At 32.9% G+C, this 20225-nt stretch overlaps 1 protein-coding gene across 1 annotated transcript in view; it reads right to left on the bottom strand.

Annotated features, from left to right (window-relative positions):
• CDH19 (cadherin 19) overlaps nucleotides 1-19864 on the bottom strand; it is a gene marked incomplete at its 5' end in the record, with an annotated part of 75675 nt that extends 55811 nt beyond the window's left edge. The window contains 2 exons of the mRNA XM_080926226.1: nucleotides 16754-17045; nucleotides 19673-19864. Of these exons, the coding sequence (XP_080782352.1) occupies nucleotides 16754-17045; nucleotides 19673-19864 (484 nt within the window). The remainder of the gene's footprint in view (nucleotides 1-16753; nucleotides 17046-19672) is intronic.
• Between the last annotated feature and the right edge of the window lie 361 nt (nucleotides 19865-20225).

Raw genomic sequence — 20225 nt, 5'->3', positions numbered from 1 at the left:
TATTGAAATAGTAATGACAAAAAGAGCATAAAGTTAAGTAGAATTTTCAGGTGTTTTCACAGATAGCTTCATAGAATTTACCAGAAAATCTTCATCATAAATATTCCATGTATTTTAAGTGCTGAAAGTTAACACTGTGACTCTGATTAGTTTGTTTTGTTTCTATATTTTGCTTTTATATAGTGTTTTGTGTTTTAACATTCTTGAACAAAGCAGGATATTTAATAGCAAATAGCTATTAATATGATTGCTAGCCCATATCTCAACCTACTTAAAAATTAAGCTACAATAAAAAGAATGAAAAGAAAATATTTCATCAATCTCTTCAAAATCTTAACCATCCCAACTGTTCAACATATAGACAAAGTAGTTTCATGTGTTTTTAAAAAACACACATCTAATGTAATCAATAAATACTGTAAAGAAATATCCCAGAGACAATTAATTTAATGTGGGTTTAAGGCACTGGGTAGGAAGTGTCCTTAAACTGTCCCTTGGAACTAAAATTTGTATTGTTTTCTATCTCCTCATGCTTTTTTGTAAATTCTTTGCATAGACTCCAAACTCTAGTTTAAAGACCTAAGCCTTTGCTTTCTAAAACTCCCAGAAAAGTAATAATTAGCTAATTGAAGAAATTCTTAATATTTTACATACTTAAATGTCTTAACATATAATTATGCAAATAAGGAAGAAAAAGAAATGCAATGAACCCCACTCATTACCACACACATTGCTCTAGAATATTTTCTTTCGATTAAAAAAAAAATGACAAATTACGGCATAATTTTCTTAAAATATAAACCTAACTACTTGAATACTTAATGTTATTACCTCATTTTGTACTAAATAGAAAACCTAATATATTTGATTTATGCATTAGAAAACATAGCTAGTTAACTGTGTGGAAAATTAGATCAAAATCTTTTGAGTGAATAAAAACTGTTTTACATAAATTCATGATAACTTAATAGAGAGTTTGAATCCAACTATTCTTTATTATAAAGCCATTATTTTTTAATAATTATTTTATGTGTCATAATGTAAATGTGACATATGTTCACATGTTCATGTTTTAGTACATGTATATGCTTGTGTTTGCCAGTGAAAAGAGTAAATCTATTGTCCTGTTCTTGCTTTGTCCTCTGAGTTTGAAGGAGGGTTAGTTGCTCAGCTAGGCATTTGGTCAGCAAGTCCAGGGATCCTTCTGCTTTTACTCTCCCCATTATTGCTGCTACTGGGAATGATAGGGATGTTTGGGTTCTTTCTTAGGTGAGTTCAGGAACATTCAAGTGTCCATTTCTATGCAGCAAGCACTCTTACATCCCGTGCCATTTCTTTAGTTCAGTTATTTAAAATTAAGAACCAGTTGGCCTTATACTTAGGCAACTCAAAATTATACTGTTTCAGATTTGTTATGTCTTTTATGAGAACAGTGAAGATTGAGGAAAGATATGTACAAAACCACATATTTATGTGCATGTGCATGTACATATATTCAACAAAGCCTTGAACATATGCATATAAATTTGGTGTATTTATACTTCATCTTAATTCTTATTCATATTTCCCAGATATTACTTTTAAAATTGATCAGTCTACAAACCAAAAACTATGGTGTAATTTATATATTTCTTAATTTCACAATTTTTTTGCTTTGTAATTAATTTTTATGGTTGCTTTTAAACATTACTTGAGTAATCCATACACAATTGCCAAATTCACTATGAAAATAATAATGCATGTCAGTGCAAGTGATCAATTGTTTGAGAGACTCTGCTTCCATTAATAGATAAATATATGTTAATTAAGGTTTATTTTTTATAGAAAGAAATGATTAACTCCTGTGTTTCTATGTACAAGGAGAGGAGTTATAGATGAGAGGTTGGAGGGAGGAAATGAGAGTTTGGATAGAGAAAAGAGAAAGGGAAAATGAAACAATTATAGTATAATGTCATAAAAGGCATAATCAAAAAGTGAAAATTTCAGCTAAATATCTATTCATCAATATAACATAAACATTCGCAATGACTGGGTTCATTTCATCAACATTATCTTCACCATAATCTGTAATGCTATCGACCAAAGGACATCACAGAAGAGCAAGCAGAATGTTTGTAAGAGCCAGAGAACCAGAAATTATTGTGAGTTTTTACCATCTAGTAATAAAAGCAAAATGACTATAAAATCTCAAGAACATTGGTATCTTCTGAGTCCTTTGTATATATTAGATATTAGCCATCTATGAGGTGTAGGGTCATTAGTGATCTTTTCCCAAACAGCTGGTTGCTGTTTGGTCCTATTAGCAATGTACTTTGCTTGACCAAAGCTTTGCAGTTTTATGAGCTCCCAATTGTCACTTCTTTTTTTTTTTTATTTATTTTTTTAAACGACTTTATTTTGCAAAACAAAGATAAATGTAAAGATTTTAAACATTTTTTGCTTAAAATTATACATTTTTGTCAGTACTGTTTTTTCAGACATTAAGATAAATTTTACATAAAACCATGTGAATATGTTTTTTAGTCAGTACTTGATTTTTTTCAAGAGCTTGACAGTATGCATTGAAAACGTACTAGTTGCAATAAGCGTAAAGTACATGCAAAACAAAACGCAACATGGAAATAGTCAAAGTCTTCTTGTTTTGTGAATATATGTATATTTTTTGTTTTCTTTATTTCTTGGACTTCATACAGTCTGTGAGTTGTTTCTGGGGGAGTGCAAGCCTCTGGGGTTAGCATCCTACTATCAGTGACTGCATATTATGTCTGTTCTTTTGTGACTGGGTTATCTCACTCAGGATGATATTCTCTAGATGCAGCCATTTTCTTAAGAATTTGGTTAAGTCATTGTTTCTGGTGGCTGAGTAGTATTCCATTGTGTATATGTACCACAATTTTTGTATCCATTCGTCTTCTGAAGGACATCTGGGTTCCTTCCAGCTTCTGGCTATTATAAATAGAGCCGCTATGAACATTGTGGTGCATATATCTTTGTTGTGTATTAAAGTGTCTCTGGGGTATATGCCCAGAAGTGGAATAGCTGGGTCTTCAGGTAGTACTATATCCAATTTTCTGAGGTATCGCCAGACAGATTTCCAGAGTGGTTGTATTAGGTTGCAACCCCACCAACAGTGGAGAAGTGTTCCTATTTCTCCGCAGCCTTGCCAGCATCTGCTGTCATCTGAGTTTTGGATCTTGGCCAATCTGACTGGTGTGAGGTGGAATCTTAGGGTTGTTTTGATTTGCATTTCCCTGATGGCTAAGGATGTCGAGCACTTCCTCAGATGTCAATTCTTGATCTCAGAGCATAAACTATTGGTGTTCTCTTTAGAAAATTTATACCTGTGCGTATGTGTTTGAGTCTCTTCCCCATTTACTCTTGTATTAGTTTCACTGTATTAGGTTTTATGGGGAGGTACTTGATCCATTTGACCTTGACCTTTGTACAAGGTGATAAGAATAGGTTAAATTGCATTCTTCCACATGCTGAACTCCAGTTAAGCCAGCACCATTTGTTGAAAATACTACCTTTTTTTCCACTGGATGGTTTTAGATTCTTTGTCAAAGATCAAGTGACATAGGTGTGTGGGTCCATTTCTCAGTCTTCACTTATATTCAATTGATCTACTTCCTGTCTCTGTACCAAAACCAAACAGTTTCATCAACATTGCTCTCTAATACAACTTGAGGTTGAGGATTGTGATTCCCAGAGAAGTTCTTTTATTGTTGAGAATGGTTTTTGCTATCCTGGGCTATTGTTGTTCCAAATGAATTTGCAAATTGTTCTTTCTAACTCAATGAAGAATTGAGTTGGAATTTTGATGGGGATTGCATTGAATCTGTATATTGCTTTTTTCAAGATGGCCATTTTTAATATATTAATCCTGTCAGTTCATGAGCATGGGAGATCTTTCTATCTTCTGAGATCTGTGATTTCTTTCTTCAAGGACTTGAAGTTCATGTAATAGATCTTTCACTTCTTTGATTAAAGTCATATCAAGGTATTTCATATTGTTTGTAAATATTATGAAGGGTGTCATTTCCCTAATTTCTTTTACAGCCTGTTTATTCGTTGAGTAGAGAAAAGCTTCAAATAACCCTATTAAAAATGGGGAACAGAGCTAGACAAAGAATTCTCAACTGAAGAATATTGAATGGCTGAGAAGCACCCAAAGAAATGTTCAGCACCCTTATCCCTCAGGCAAATGCAAATCAAAACAACCCTGAGATGCCACTTCATACCAGTCAGTATGGCTAAGATCAAAAACACAGGTGGCAGCAGATGCTGGCAAGGATATGGAGATAGAATAACACTCTTCCTTTATTGAAAGGTTTGCAACCTGGTACACAACTTTGTAAATCAGTTTGCAATTCCTCAGCAAATTTGATATAGTACTACCTGAGGACCCAGCTATTTCACTCCAGGGTATATAGCCAAAGACACTCCAACATATAAAAAGGACACATACTCTACCATGTTTATAGCAACCATATTTATAATAGCTAGAAACTGGAAAGTACTCAAATGTTCTTCAACAGAGAAATGGAAACATAAAATGTGATATATTTGCACAATGAATTACTATTCAACTATTAAAAACAATGATGTTATGAAATTTTAAGGCAAATGGATGCAACTAGAAAATATGATCCTGAGTGAGGTAACCTAATCACAAAAGAACACACATAGTATGCACTCTATAATTATTGGATGGGAGCCCAAAAATTCAGATTACCCAAGATATAATCCACCAATCACATGAAGCTCAAGAAGTAGGAAGACTAAAGAAAGGATTCATCATTCCTTCTTAAAGAGGAAAAATAAATATTTACAGGAGAAAATACAGAAACAGAATTTGGAGCAGAGACTGAAAGAAAGGCCATCCAGAGACTGCAGTGATCCAATCCATATACTGTCACCAAAGCCAGACAATAATGTGGATGCCAAGAATTGCATGCTAACTGGTGCCTGATACAGCTGTCTCCCAAGAGGCACCACCACAGTCTGAGAAATAGAGTCAGATGCTGTCAACCAAACATTAGACTAAGAATGGGATTCTCAATGAAGGAGTTAGAAAAAGGACTGAAGGAGTTGAAGAGGTTTTCACCCCACAGGAAAAACAACATATCAACCAATCAGATCACCCCCCCCCCCCAGAGCTCTCAGAGACTAAACTACTAGTCAAAGAGTACACATGGTTACAACAACATATGTAGTAGAGAATGGCCTTATCAGACATCAACAAGAGAGGAGAGGTCCTTGGCCCTATAAAGGTTCAGTACCCTAGTGTAGGGGAATGCCAGAGCAGGAAGATGGAAGTGATAATTTGAGCAGGGGATTACTCTCCCAGAGGCTGGAGGAGGTGAGATGGGATATGGGTATTCCAGAGGGGAATCCTAGAAAGTAAGACAGGGGATAACATTTGAAATGTAAGTAAAGAGAAAACCCAATTTAAAAAAAAAAGAATATTGGTACCTAAAGTTCTTACAGCTCCAGGAATAGTTAGCGTATAAATATTGGTAACTAGATTCTTGTGATGCTTTATTGCTAGATTAGAAACTACAAGCAATTAACTGCTAAGAAAAGAAAGACTTAAGCTTTCCAAAAGATGAACTTTCTGGTTTGATTAAGCACATAATAGTGACTCATTGTACCAGGTATTACAGAAAAAAGGTAAAATGTACTTCTCTTAGAGATTTATGTATTTGTATTACTATTTTTCATTTTTATGACCCAGTTAGAATTAAAATGAGATGATTATAAATTATTAGCAAAAATATTTATAGTATATATATATATATATATATATATATATATATATATATATATAACTTCATGTAAATCATCATGTTTGCAGAAATGTTAATAAGTGCTAATATTTCTAGAACTATACAAAATTTGAAGATTAGAAGAAACCTTAGTAGCAGAATCAATAATAGAATTTCTTCACACATCAACTTACTCTGTAGGCACTAGATATAATCTGTTATAAGGAAATTGTATCTTTGTCAATGCGGATTTATTAGACATTTATGATCACCCAAGAATTTTATGAAAAACGTACTAAATGCCACCTAACTGTTAAGTTTAGCATCTGCAAAAGAACATTATTGCCTTCTGGTGTTTACCTTACAGAGTGTTTTATTCTCTCATAATGATCAGAGGCATCAAAACAGAAAACATAAAAGAGTGATAAACTTTTACATGCTTACTAATCATGGTGGCCATAAGGAGTGCAGCTTAGAAACCTGGAACTAGGTCTTTGTATAATTAAAGAGTATATTTATTGTGTAGCACTTAAATAAACACATGTACTACAGTTTATGAGTGTGACTGCTGAGATCAAATCCTTGAATTTCAAAATGACTCATTTATTTTTATATGTAAATAGTGTGTGTGTTTGAAACATGCAGTAAGCCAGTTAAGGTATTTTTAGTATGTGAGAAATATCAGTTATATTGGGAGACATTAGTTTTGTGTTTTGAGATAAGTAATCATTTGTTCAGGTCTGCCTGTCACTCTTAGTGTAGACTATGCTGAACCAGAATCCAGAGATATCCACGTGACTCCATCTCCTGAATGCTATATTTAAAAGTCTCCATCTCTATATCAGTCATGGAAAAGCTATTTTATCATAGAGGTCATAAGTTTTATTCATCTTTAATTTGTCAGGATTTTTACTGGTATAGCTATAAATTCTAAAGGAGTAAACAGTATATAAAACTATGTTTACCTGTACTTTAGGTATTTTTCTAAAAATGAAATTGTGAAAAGATTAGTCAGATGATTAAAGTAATGATTCAGTAGATAAGTTATTGTTTTATCAGAAGTCTCCTTATCCATTCGCAATGATACCCAGTTTTATTTGTACGATGATCTTTAACTACTGGGAAGTGCTAAATGACACATCCTTATTATATTTAATAGGTAACAGCCCAGAAACGTCAAGTAACAAGTGAGAAAGAGGTTCTGTATACCACTTCCCCCCTTAACATTTAAAGTTTCAGTCACTTTTATTTTCCTGACCACAGCCATGTAAGATTAGGTCCGTGCTTGTATTTATGTGTTCCATGTTTGACACTTCTACCATTAAAACTCTGCAACAGATTTTTAGTCAGATGTGTTAAGGTCTGTTTAAAAAGCATGTGGAATGTCAGATGAAGTGAAGTAAAAATTCAGCCAAACTCATTCATTTTGAACTTATGGCAAAGTCGTAATATTCTGAGAATTCATTACTTAAATTTTTCTAACTTAAAAAGAAAAAAATAATTTATGAAAAATAATTATAATTTTTAATATTCATTTATAATTTCTTAAAGTATATGTTTTTGTACTTACACATTATGATGTTTTCTCTAATATTCATCATATATTTAAAATATTATTGAGGAAAATTTTATGTGCTTTTCCAAAAACAAGAAAAGTAATTTCAGATATTCTTTTAATAACAACAGAATTCCATAATCCTATTTCATTTATATTTCAAATGTAAACTGCTGTTATAGTCATTCTTAATAAATAAAGCCAATAGAATCTCATTTGTAAGTCATGTTATACTTTGATCATAAAATAATCATGATGAAAATGTAACAAGATTCTTGAAGATTTTGAAAAGAAATATTAGGATATCTCCCTATGCTATGAAAATTTTAGAAATTGTATTCATTTTATGAAACACCTGGGAAATGAATAAATAGAGCATATAATACCAAATTTTAAAGTGATTAGCTTTACATTTTTTTATTCAGAAAATAACATTTAGCTTTTATTTTTTAAGATACAAGGCATAGCATTTGAAACCAATTAATTTTTTTTTGCAACTTTTAGATAGAAGACTGAATAGGACAAGAAGATGACAATTCAAAAGATTATTTGGGAAGTATCTAAAGTCTCTTTTGATATCTTCTTGCAAAGTATCCAACTACAAACATCAGCACATTAGATGAAGCTTATGATAATGAGAGTAAAAAACATATACATAAGCCAAGTCTGCATAATAGGAAAATGTAAATTTGATAAAGATGCTGTCTGTCTTCTTAATTATATAAATATGATACAAGTGAAACTGGTTCTTCTGAGAAATCTACCAAGGCATTATAACTCAAGAGCTAAGAAGATAGTCTTGTAGCAATTTTTGCTATTTAAAAATCATTATGTTTAATCTCTATACACCAAGAAAACTTTGACTATTTCCATGTTACCCCTTGTCTGACATGCACTCTATGCTCATTGCAACTAGTAAGACTTCAATGGACACTATCAAACCTTTAAAAAAATCAAGTACTGTCAAATATACATTCACATAGTTTTATGCCAAAATGCCTTTAAAAATCTGTGCATATATCTCTATTTTCCAAAATAAAGTAGTAAGAAAGAAAGAAAAAAAGAAGTCATTTATGAATCCTGTAAAGGTATATAGTTCATAAACCTGAAGGAGTAGAACTCTATTCAGACGTGAAACAAACAAAATGTCTACCAGGCTATTATATGCAGTACAGAGAATAAGCCAGTAAGATGTTTAATATTCTTCAGATTTCTTAAAAATGACTGAAATGTATTTCAAGGACAAAATTCCACAAAAAAATGTAAGTTATCATGCAGAAGGATAAACAGAGTACAGTTAATTTTCCTTATCTGTGCTGTTAGCATAGTATGTTGAAAGGAATGAAGTGATTTAAATAACCAATAACTATGTTGGGAGGTAATATACATTCTTAGTGGCCGGTGAAGAAATGTGGAAAGAAATTGGGGATGTAAACAAAAGGTGAGCAGTTAAAATGAAGCTTTTCATATCTTAGTCTTTGAACCTGCCTCTTCTAATATGGTAGCTGTGGTTTCATAAAAATTCTACCGTACCAGTTTGTTTATCTACATGCAATGCAGACTAAAACGTCTTCATCAAACATCGAGGCTCACATTATTCACTACTGCTGAGGCAGTTGTCGTCCCTGTTTGTTATCTAATATTTAACAGCAAATACCTTAACACATTGTGTCTAGCAGAAACCTTCAGAGGGAATCATGTCTAATTTCCTCCACGTCTTTTTTTTTAAACGACTTTATTTTACAAAACAAAGATAAATGTACAGATTTTAAACATTTTTTGCTTAAAATTATAAATTTTTGTCAGTACTGTTTTTTCAGACATTAAAATAATTTTTACATAAAACCATGTGAATATATTTTTTTAGTCAGCACTTGTTTTTTTCCAAGGGCCCGACAGTATGCATTGAAAACCCAATAGCTACAATAAGCACAAAGCACATGCAAAACAAAACACAACATGGAAATAGCCAAAGTCTTCTTGTTTTGTAAATATATGTATATTTTTTGTCTTTTTATTTCTTGGACTTCATACAGTCTATGAGTTGTTTCTGGGGGAGTGCAAGCTTCTGGGGTTAGCATCCCACTATCAGTGACTGCATATTATGTCTGTTCTTTTGTGACTGGGTTATCTCACTCAGGATGATATTCTCTAGATGCAGCCATTTTCTTTAGAATTTGGTTAAGTCATTGTTTCTGGTGGCTGAGTAGTATTCCATTGTGTATAAGTAACACAATTTTTGTATCCATTCATCATCTGAAGGACATCTGGGTTCCTTCCAGCTTCTAGCTATTATAAATAGAGCCGCTATGAACATTGTGGTGCATATATCTTTGTGGTGTATTAAAGTGTCTCTGGGGTATATGCCCAGAAGTGGAATAGCTGGGTCTTCAGGTAGTACTATATCCAATTTTCTGAGGTATCGCCAGACTGATTTCCAGAGTGGTTGTATTAGCTTGCAACCCCACCAACAGTGGAGAAGTGTTTCTCTTTCTCTGCAGCCTCGCCAGCATCTGCTGTCATCTGAGTTTTGGATCTTGGCCAATCTGACTGGTGTGAGGTGGAATCTCAGTGTTGTTTTGATTTGCATTTCCCTGATGGCTAAGGTTCTCGGCCATTCGGTGTTCCTCAACTGAAAACGTTTTAGCTCTGTACCCCATTTTTTAATAGGGTTATTTGATTCTCTGGTGTCTAGCTTTTTGAGTTCCTTGTACACCTTGGATATTAGGCCTCTATCTGATGTGGTGTTGGTAAAGATCTTTTCCCATTCTGTTGGTTGCGGTTTTGTTTTCCTATGATGTCTTTAGCCTTACAGAAACTTTGCAATCTCATTAAGTCCCATTTGTTAATCTTTGACCTTAGAGCTTGAGCCATTGGTGTTTTGTTAAGGAAATTTTCTCCTGTACCTATGTGTTCTAAGGTTTTCCTTACTTCTCATCTAATAGTTTCAGTGTATCTGGTTTAATGTGGAGATCTTTGATCCACTTACACTTAAGCTTTGTACAAGGAGATAAGAAGGGCTCAATTTTCATTCTTTTGCATGCTGAGTGCCAGTTGGACCAGCACCATTTGTTGAATAGGCTGTCCTTTTTCCATTGAATGTTTACTGCTCCTTTGTCAAAAATCAGGTGACCATATACATGAGGGCTCATTTCTGGATCTTCTATTCTATTCCATTGATACACATGCCTATTTCTGTACCAGTACCATGCAGTTTTCAGCACAATTGCCTTGTAATATAGCTTGAGGTCAGGGATAGTGATTCCCGCAAATGTTTTCTTGTTGTTGAGCATGGATTTCGCTATTCTAGGTCTTTTGTTATTCCATATGAAATTGCACATTGATCTTTCCAATTCCATGAAGAACTGGGTTGGAATTTTGATGGGGACTGCATTGATTGCTTTTGGTAGGATGGCCATTTTTAAGATGTTGATTTTTCCAATCCATGAGCATGGGAGATCTTTCCATTTTCTGAGATCCTCCTCAATTTCTTTCTTTAGAGGTTTGAAGTTCTTTTCATACAGGTCCTTCACTTGCTTAGTTAGAGTCATACCAAGGTATTTCATAGTTTTTGTAACGATTGTGAAGGGTACGTTTTCCCTAATTTCTTTCTCCACATGAATGTCGTTTTGAGTACAGGAAGGCTACTGATTTGTGTGAGTTAATTTTGTATCCAGCCACTTTGCTGAACTTGTTTATCAGCTGTAGGAGTTCTCTGGTGGAATTTTTGGGGTCACTCAAGTACACTATCATGTCATCGGCAAAGAGTGATGTTTTTATCTCTTCCTTTCCGATTTGTATCCCCTTGATCTCCTTTTGCTGTCTAATTGCTCCAGCCAGGACTTCCAGTACTATGTTGAATAGGTAGGGGGAGAGTGGGCAGCCTTGTTGAGTCCCTGATTTTAGTGGGATTGCTTCAAGTTTCTCGCCATTAAGTTTGATGTCGGCTGTTGGTTTGCTGTATATTGCTTTTATTATGTTTAAGTATGGGCCTTGGATTCCTGTTCTTTCCAGGACTTTTAACATGAAGGGGTGTTGGATTTTGTCAAATGCTTTCTCAGCGTCTAGTGAGATGACCATGTGATTTTGGTCTTTGAGTTTGTTTATATGGAGGATTACACTGATGGATTTCCTTATGTTAAACCATCCCTGCATCCCAGGGATGAAACCTACTTGGTCATGATGAATGATTGTTTTGATGTGTTCATGGATTCGGTTTGCAAGTATTTTGTTGAGTATTTTTGCATCAATGTTCATAAGTGAGATTGGTCTGAAGTTCTCTTTCCCTGTAGGGTCTTTGTGTGGTTTAGGTACGAGGGTTATGGTAGCCTCAAAAAATGAGTTGGGTAATATTCCATCTGATTCTATCTTTTGGAATAGTTTGGTGAGTATTGATGTTATATCCTCAATAAAAGTCTGATAAAATTCTGCACTGAACCCGTCTGGACCTGGGCTTTTTTTGGTTGGGAGGCTTTTGATGACTTCTTCTATTTCTTTAGGTGTTATAGGGTTATTTAGATGGTTTACTTAGTCTTGGTTTAACTTTGGGACCTTTTATCTGTCTAGGAATTTATCCATTTCCTCCAGATTTTCCAATTTTGTAGAGTATAAGTTTTTGTAGAAGGATCTGATGATTTCTTGAATTTCCTGTTTCAGTTGTTATGTCCCCACTTTCCTTTCCGATTTTGTTAATTTGGATACTCTCTCTTTGCCCTCTAGTTAGTCTGGCTAGGGGTTTATCAACCTTGTTGATTTTCTCAAAGAACCAACTCTTGGTTTTGTTGATTTTTTCAATGGTTCTTTTTGTTTCTATTTGGTCTATTTCTGCCCTAATTTTGATTATTTCTTGCCGTCTACTCTTTTTGGGTTTATCTGCTTCCTTTTGTTCTAGGGCTTTTTCTGTGCTGTCAGGTTGCTGATGTGAGCTCTCTCCAGTTTCTTTTTGGAAGCACTTAGGGGTATGAGTTTTCCTCTCAATACTGCTTTCATTGCATCCCATAGGTTTGGGTATGTTGTGTTTTTGTTTTCGTTGAATTCTAGAAAATCCTTAATTTCTTTTCTTATTTCTTCTTTGACCCTGCTATCCTTTAACAGGGCATTGTTTAGTTTCCATGTGTATGTGGGATTCTTGTTGTCTTTGTTGTTGTTAAAGTCCAGTCGTAGACCATGGTGATCTGAGAGGATGCATGGGAGTATTTCAATCTTCTTATATCGATGGAGGCTCGTTTTGTGTCCAATTATGTGGTCAATTTTCGAGAAGGTGCCATGGGGTGGTGAGAAGAAGGTGTATTCTTTTACTTTGGGATAGTATGTTCTGTATATATCTATTAATTCTAGTTGGTTCAAAGTCTCTGCTAGTTTTGCAGTGTCCTTGTTCAGTTTCTGTTTCCCTGATCTGTCCATTGGTGAGAGTGGGGTATTAAAGTCTCCCACTATTATTGTGTGGGGTGAAATGTATTTTTCGAGCTTTAGTAGGGTTTCTTTTATGAATGTGGATGCTTTTTTATTTGGAGCATATATGTTAAGGATTGAGAGTTTCTTCTGACAGATTTCCCCGGTAATTAGTAAAAAGTGTCCTTCCTTATCTTTTTTGATAACTTTTGGTTGGACATTTACTTTATTCGATATTAGAAAAGCCACTCCAGCTTGCTTCTTGGAGCTGTTTGCTTGGAAGTTTTTTTCCCACCCTTTAACTCTGAGATAGTGTCTGTCTTTGTCTCTAAGATGAGTTTCCTGTATGCAGCAAAAGGCTGGATTTTGTTTATGTATCCAGTCTGATAGTCTATGTCTCTTCATTGGGGAGTTGAGACCATTTATGTTTATAGATATCAAGGAATAGTTGTTTCTGTTTTCTGCCATTATTGCTTTTTTGGGTTAAGTTGTGTCTGTGTTTTTTTCATCTTTTAGTTTTCTTGTTTAGTTGTTTTATTCACATATATGATGGTCATGGGATGGAAGCAAAATTTTTTATTCACAGTATGAAACTAAATGGGTTTATTAATTATTTCTACTGAGCATGCATTATGTATTAAAATATTTATTAAAACAGTATTAAAACACTTAAAGAATGTTTATAATTAATTTATGAAAAATAAGTTACCTTAATTTGTGTAAATAGCCCATGTGGCTATAAGCGTACTAGGAGCTTATATATGTTCGTATGCAAAACTATAACTTAATTTACTAAAGGAGGTTTTTTGCCTGTATGGTACAAAATATATTCTAAATAATATATTTTTTCTGAAAATAAATTTTTTGTTTCTCTCCACACATGTCTGGGTAATAATCAGGTACCTGCTGGAATCCCTGAGGTCCAGAAGAGGATATTAGATTTCTTAGAGGTAGAGTTCCAGAGTTCTGTGAACTCCTTTCTGGGTACATGCAATCAAATCAATTTTTCTCAAAGAGCAACCAATTCTCTTATTGGCTGATGCACTCCTCTAACCATATACAATTTATTTTTAATTTCCTCACTCTTTGAAATACCCTGTTAGATAAAAACTGACAGCTATCTGGGAAGATTATTAAAATAAGTAAATAATCAGGTCTGTAAGAAAGATATGAACATTAATATTCAACAGCAATAAAAACATCTCAGAATGATTTGCTAATTACTAAAAACTTACAATCTCTTGGGTCACCATGTTCCTTCTTTCATACTCATCGATTTTTGCTTACATATTCACTGGTCAAATCTCAAGTTGGACTCATGACTTGTGTAGCATTTACAGACATATACGCATTTGTTTGTATAGGTAGTCAGTAGTTCTGAACCTCAAGAATTCTGAATATTTGAGTGTTGTACATAGTATATTTTTGTATGAAAAAAATAATAGCTTGAAGTCCAGTATAACAAATAAAAACACACACATAAACGTGTCACAAACACACACACACACACACACACACACACACACACACACACACATGCATGCACACGTGCACAATTTTACCTCAATTTCACTTGAGAGTCAAAGCTTTAAAAAATCCAACTATATTTCAAGTGTACATAAACCAGGAAAACCCAACACTGTATTCAGAAAAATGAGTATTTAATACAACCAACATATAAAAAATTAAAAGCATCAACCTAAGTCTTAGAAGCATGTTCAATGTTGGATCAATAAGGAATACATAATTACTAAAGTACTTATTAGAAAGTAGCTTGCATAGCTCTCAAATAACTAATTTATAGAACTTTAAATAATATTTAAGATAATTTGATTTGAAACATTGTGCAGCTAAATTTATGTTGTTTGAGTTAAGGCATATATTCTAATTAATATGGAATATGATCTTTAATTTGTAACTACTATGTTAAAAGGTAAGAAATCAGAAAATAATACAATGGCATATATGTTTTACAATCAGTGGATAACAATGTAAATTTTTATAAGTAAGCTTCAAAATATGTTGGAATATTTTAAAAACATGACTGAGGCATTTGCTTATCATTTTAAATAAATTTTTTAAATTAAATACTTATGTATACTATTAGTCAAATTGTGGATGACTTAATAAAAGAACTTTTTTCATAATCGTAGCTTCCCTGATTTGCACAGATATTTATTTCTCATCTTGAAAAAAAGTGATTACTTCGTCATACTGAAATCATCTCCACTTCATTCATTATATTTAAGACTTTAATGGCAATAACATTAAAAGTAAATTAAAATAAGCAAAGCTGTATGTGAAACTTTACACACTCTTTCATTTTTGTATTCCTTGATTTTAATGCTTCTAAATGTTTAAAATTATTATTACTTGTATTTTTTTACACTCCAGCTTGCTCCCTCCCGTGAACCCATTCCCACAGTTCCTCATTCCCTTCCTCCTTTCTCCATCCCTCTTATCCAAGAAATATCAGTTTTACCTATTGATTGTGTTCTTTGTCTTACAGAAGTTTTTCAGTTTCACGAGGTCGCATTTATCAAATGTTCTTATAGACTGAGCCATTGGCTTTCTCTTTAGAAGATTTCACATTCTGCCAATGAGTTCTTGGATTTTTCCCATGTTCTCTTCTATTAGATCCAGTTTTGTCTAGTTCTATGTTGAGATCCATGAGGCAGTTGACCTTGAGCTTTGTGCAAGGTTACAGGTAATAGATTTATTTTCATTTTTCTACATGCAAAGTGCCAGTTAGAATAGCACTATTTATTAAGGATGCTTTCTTTTTCCATTGTATATTTTTGGCTTTTTTGTCAAAGATCAAGTATTCATAAATGTGTGGGTTTATTTCTGGGTCTTCAATTTTATTCCATGGATTGACCTGTCAGTCTCTGTACCATTACAAGGCAGTTTTACCAATATCATTCTATAGTACAACTTAAATTCAGGGGTGGTGTTTCTAACAGAAATTATTTTATTGTTAATAATTATTTTCACTATTCTGGAGTTTGATTTTTTTGGTGTTGTTTTAGTTAGATTGTTTCCTTTTACATATGAAATTGAGAATTGTTCTTTTCATGAATGTGAAGAATTTCATGAAGAATTGTTTTAGAATTTATCTTGGAATTTTGATGAATCTGTAGATTGCTTTTGGTAGCATGGACATTTTTGCTATGTTAAGCCAACCAATTCATGGGCATGGGAAACTTTTCCATTGCCTGATTTTTTTTTTTTTCAGTCTCTTTCTTAAGAAATGTTAATTTCATTTTATACAGATCTCTCACTTGTTTAGTTAGAGTTACTCAAAGATATTGTATATTAGTTGTGAGGAGTATGAAGGGTGTTGTTTCCCTATTTTATTTCTCCCTTTGTATAAAGAAAGGCTACTGAATTTTTTGAGTTAATTTTATAACTAGCCACTTTGCTAAAGTTATTTATCAATTGTAGGAGTTCTCTGGAGTCGCTTATATATACTATCATATCATCAACAAACTGATTTTTTTGTAGAAATTATTTTCATTAATTTATCATTTAATTTTGTAAAATTTAACAATAAATGCAATAGATATATGTAAACTTTTAAAATATAGTGTTAAGACTGATATGAAAATAACTTTACAGGACGACAAATATGTAAAATGTAAAATTTTAGCTGTTTTCTACTTGAAAGGAAATGTTTGAAATTAAATTTGTTTCAGAAATATGTATCCAATAAAGACAAGTAGTATATATGAAGATTCTTGTGTTTGATTCAAAGAGTATAAGAATAAAACTATCACCTTATAACTTAGAAGAACAAACAAGTTTGAAGAAATAATAAATAAAATACTAACTAAAGAGAGGTAAACAGAAAGCAGTTACAATTTTACTTCTAATTGCATATTATAAAACATTAATATATAATATAATTTTTCAATTTACTTAAAATGTGTTGTCAAAGAAGAATTAAGAAAATTTAAACAGTGCTCTATCAAACATATATTAAAAAAATAAATCTATTGTCATTGCAAATAAAGTTCCAATGTAAATTAATATTTAATACCTTCTGGAGACATCTCAGGTACAATGGCCTCATAAGGTTCATCTAGGAATCTGGGTTCATTGTCATTGATATCCGAAACTCTGATGACAAACTCAGACTCAGGTTCCACAGCTTTCCCAACAGTGGTATCTATTACCTGGGCTCGCAGAATGTAGAGGGATTGTTCCTCTCTATCAAGCTTCTGTATGGCAAATATGTCACCTGTCCTTTCATCAATGCTAAAGCTTCCAGCACCAGTCCCCAGTAGCTTGTACTGAAAAGAGTTGTTTCCATTGTCTAAGTCTGATCGTAGCTGCAAGTGTAAACAAAAACAAGCAAATTCCCAGATATATGAAAAATTCAATATAGAATACACAATTTTATGCAAAACAGTTTCATTATATTTTTAACAAAACAAAATAATTTGAATGATATTTTACATGTAAATTATTTTGCATGAAGATGTAACTATATTCAAACTCAAATATTTTATTATTATGAAGCATATACTTATTTTGGGTCACCATTTATGAATATGCTCTCCTTCTAAATAAGATTTTCATGGAAAAACATTCATTCATGAAACACAATTTATAGTAACTCTAATGGTAACAGGTAAAGCTATTGTTCTGGACTAATTACTTGTTCTATGTGATGATGGAGACAATCACACTATAGCATACGCTATCAATTTACTTTTTAATAAGATAAATATAATTTTTGAAAGATAAAATAGAAAAACAGCTATACAAACACATTTTATTACTAAATCTCTGGAACTTGATGTAATTATTTATAAAATTAGTAGTATTGAGGACTTTCAGTGAATCAGGGGATGAGGGGAAGAGGATAGGGGCTTTCTGCAGGGGTATATAGGAAATGAGAGAACATTTAAAATGTATATTAATAAAAATCCAATTAAAAATAAACCTACTGCAGTTAATTCTGCACCTTCAACCTTAAAAAATTTAGTAGAAATAAATTTACACATAAATCAATGTATTGAGTGACCAAAAAAAATAAAACTTGAAAAAGTATTCAGTAATAGATAGAAGTTAAGTGAAATTTAGAGACAAATAAATGTATCCCACATATATTTGCGAAATAATTCCTGAGCCCATTGAGCTGAGTATTTAAGGGCAGCAGGCTGTCCAAAATATTTTTTGACTATAGAACAGAGTTTATTCCGGGAATGGGGAGGGGATTTAAGAGGTTAGTAGGGGCAGAGAAAAGCAGAGAGAGAAAGAAGAGGAGTAGAGAAGAAAAGGCCATCCATGAGCAAATAGTGGGGGGAGGTAATGGGGAGAAAAGGGACAAAGGGGTGAGAGAGCAAGAGGGAAGGAGAGGCAAAAGAGCAAGAGCCCAAATATTTTCTTGACTGTTAGGTTTCCTCTTTATGTTCACACACACACACGTTAAGTAAATTCCTGCTCATTAGGTATGCAGGTATATTATAAGATATACTTTATTTGGACAAAAATAGGTACACAAATAAGTACCTTTTATAATGGAGGGAAGCCAGTATCACTGTAAAACTGTATATAATTGAACATGATGATTAACCTCTCTTCAATAGTTATCAGTTGTTGGGCATCCACACTATCTCTTATCCTCAAGTTTTTCAATTATAAGCACCAATAATTTATTTAAGTTTTTAACTAAAACTTATTTGTAATATTCCACACACCATGTGGAATTATTTCTAGGGAAACATTAAAACACTCTCATACTTAATTTTATAAGGATAAAATAAGGTCTGCAGGAATGGTTCAATGATTCAAAGTGCTTTCTGCTCAGTCAGAGGACTTCTGTTTCATTCTCAAACCAAGGTGGCTCAAAGTAGTCTTTTAATACAGTTTCAAAGGATCCTATGACATTTGGCATCCGTTCAATGCATGTATTACACATTATGGAAGACAAATATATCCATCTCTATCTAATCTATATCTATATCATCTATCTATATTTATATCATCTATATGTATATATGTCTAACACTTAAAAATGAACTAAGTATACAATATGCAGAACCAGTCATTTATGTGTGATAGTCATGTGTGCAGTTTGCCTGCAGAGAACAAAAAGAGCAGAGTAATAACCACTTGGGGCTGCCACACACATGCAGACATGGAAAGGTTTAAAATCTATGGTTGAATCAATATACATTTTATGGTTAAGATACATAAAATGTCAATGGATTCTGTGGACCAGGCTAACCTTTCACTCTCCTGAATGAAAGAAACGAAGTAAGTAAGTAAATTCTGAGGACTCTCATTAAACTTACTACCACCTAAATAGCAGTTAACTTATTTCAGTACATCTATCAAGTAGCATGGTGGGGGGGGTGGAATAAAACAACATGTTACTGCAATGACCTGTGTTTAAAGTAAAACAAATAGTAACACAAACATCAACCTACTAATTGAAGAGGATCTTGTGAAAAGGTATTCTTTAAGTATAGTTCTCTGATAAAACTAAATTAACCATTCTTTGTACTTGACCTTCACTAATCAAATGATGTCTGTAGACTCTTAAAATTCCTTACCCATTAAAACGGATTGGATTAATATGAAATTAATTAAAAACTAATGAGAGCATGTCACTGGCTATTTAGTTTAGGTAAATATGATGCTAAGTACTGCTGATACATAATACATTACTCTGTGACTGCTTTGATCCATTGTAACAAATAACATAATTTCATTTGTAGATCCTGATAAATGATGACAGCATATTCATAGAAAAAATAAAAAGAGAAATTGGAAAACTAGACTTTCCTCTTTAAATTTAGAATAGTGTTCACAAATTCAACTTTATTATGACTTTGCTTGATTCTTTGTAAGGAAGTCTTTAAATATGTGGAAATCATCAGACTTTCAAAACACGTTCACATCATATCTTTACAAAGCCATCTACTCTAAATTTTTTGAAATTAAGTACCCGTCCAACAAGTTGTATCGAATCCATTTCCTCTGGTACTACAAATTGGTTCCACACCCAGCCACGCTTAGTTCTCCCAAGAGATGGTACTGTTTTCTGAGCTGTCTCAGCTGTCAAGGTCTCTGCAACTTTAAGGCAAGGCCATAGGAGTGGAATCATCAATATCCAGTGTTCCAAGAAGCAGTGATTCATTCTGATGTATATTTGAATTCCAACTGTTTTTCTATAGAGGAACAGAACTGATCCAAACCAAAAGTGTTTGTTTCTCAGAACTTCTGTACTTAATCTTAAGTATTCTGTATTTTCCTAAAATGTGGAAAATAGAAAAACATTACATTTAAAGCACAACATTTTCTCACATAACTACTAAAGATAGTTACAACATTTGCTGCTGAAAATAAGGCAATAAAACAGACATTTAATTTATCTTCCAATTATAGTAGTTAATTATACTTTGTAGCTAAGAAATGATTTGATTGCAATGCTATAAATTTCAGCTCAAGCACCATTTGTTTTAAACTGCACTCATAAATCTCCCTGAAGGTTGTAGTAA

This window comes from Micromys minutus (assembly GCF_963924665.1).
Source record: "Micromys minutus genome assembly, chromosome: 12".
NCBI classification, from domain to species: Eukaryota; Metazoa; Chordata; class Mammalia; order Rodentia; family Muridae; genus Micromys; species Micromys minutus.
This window is presented reverse-complemented; position numbering and strand designations above follow the sequence as displayed.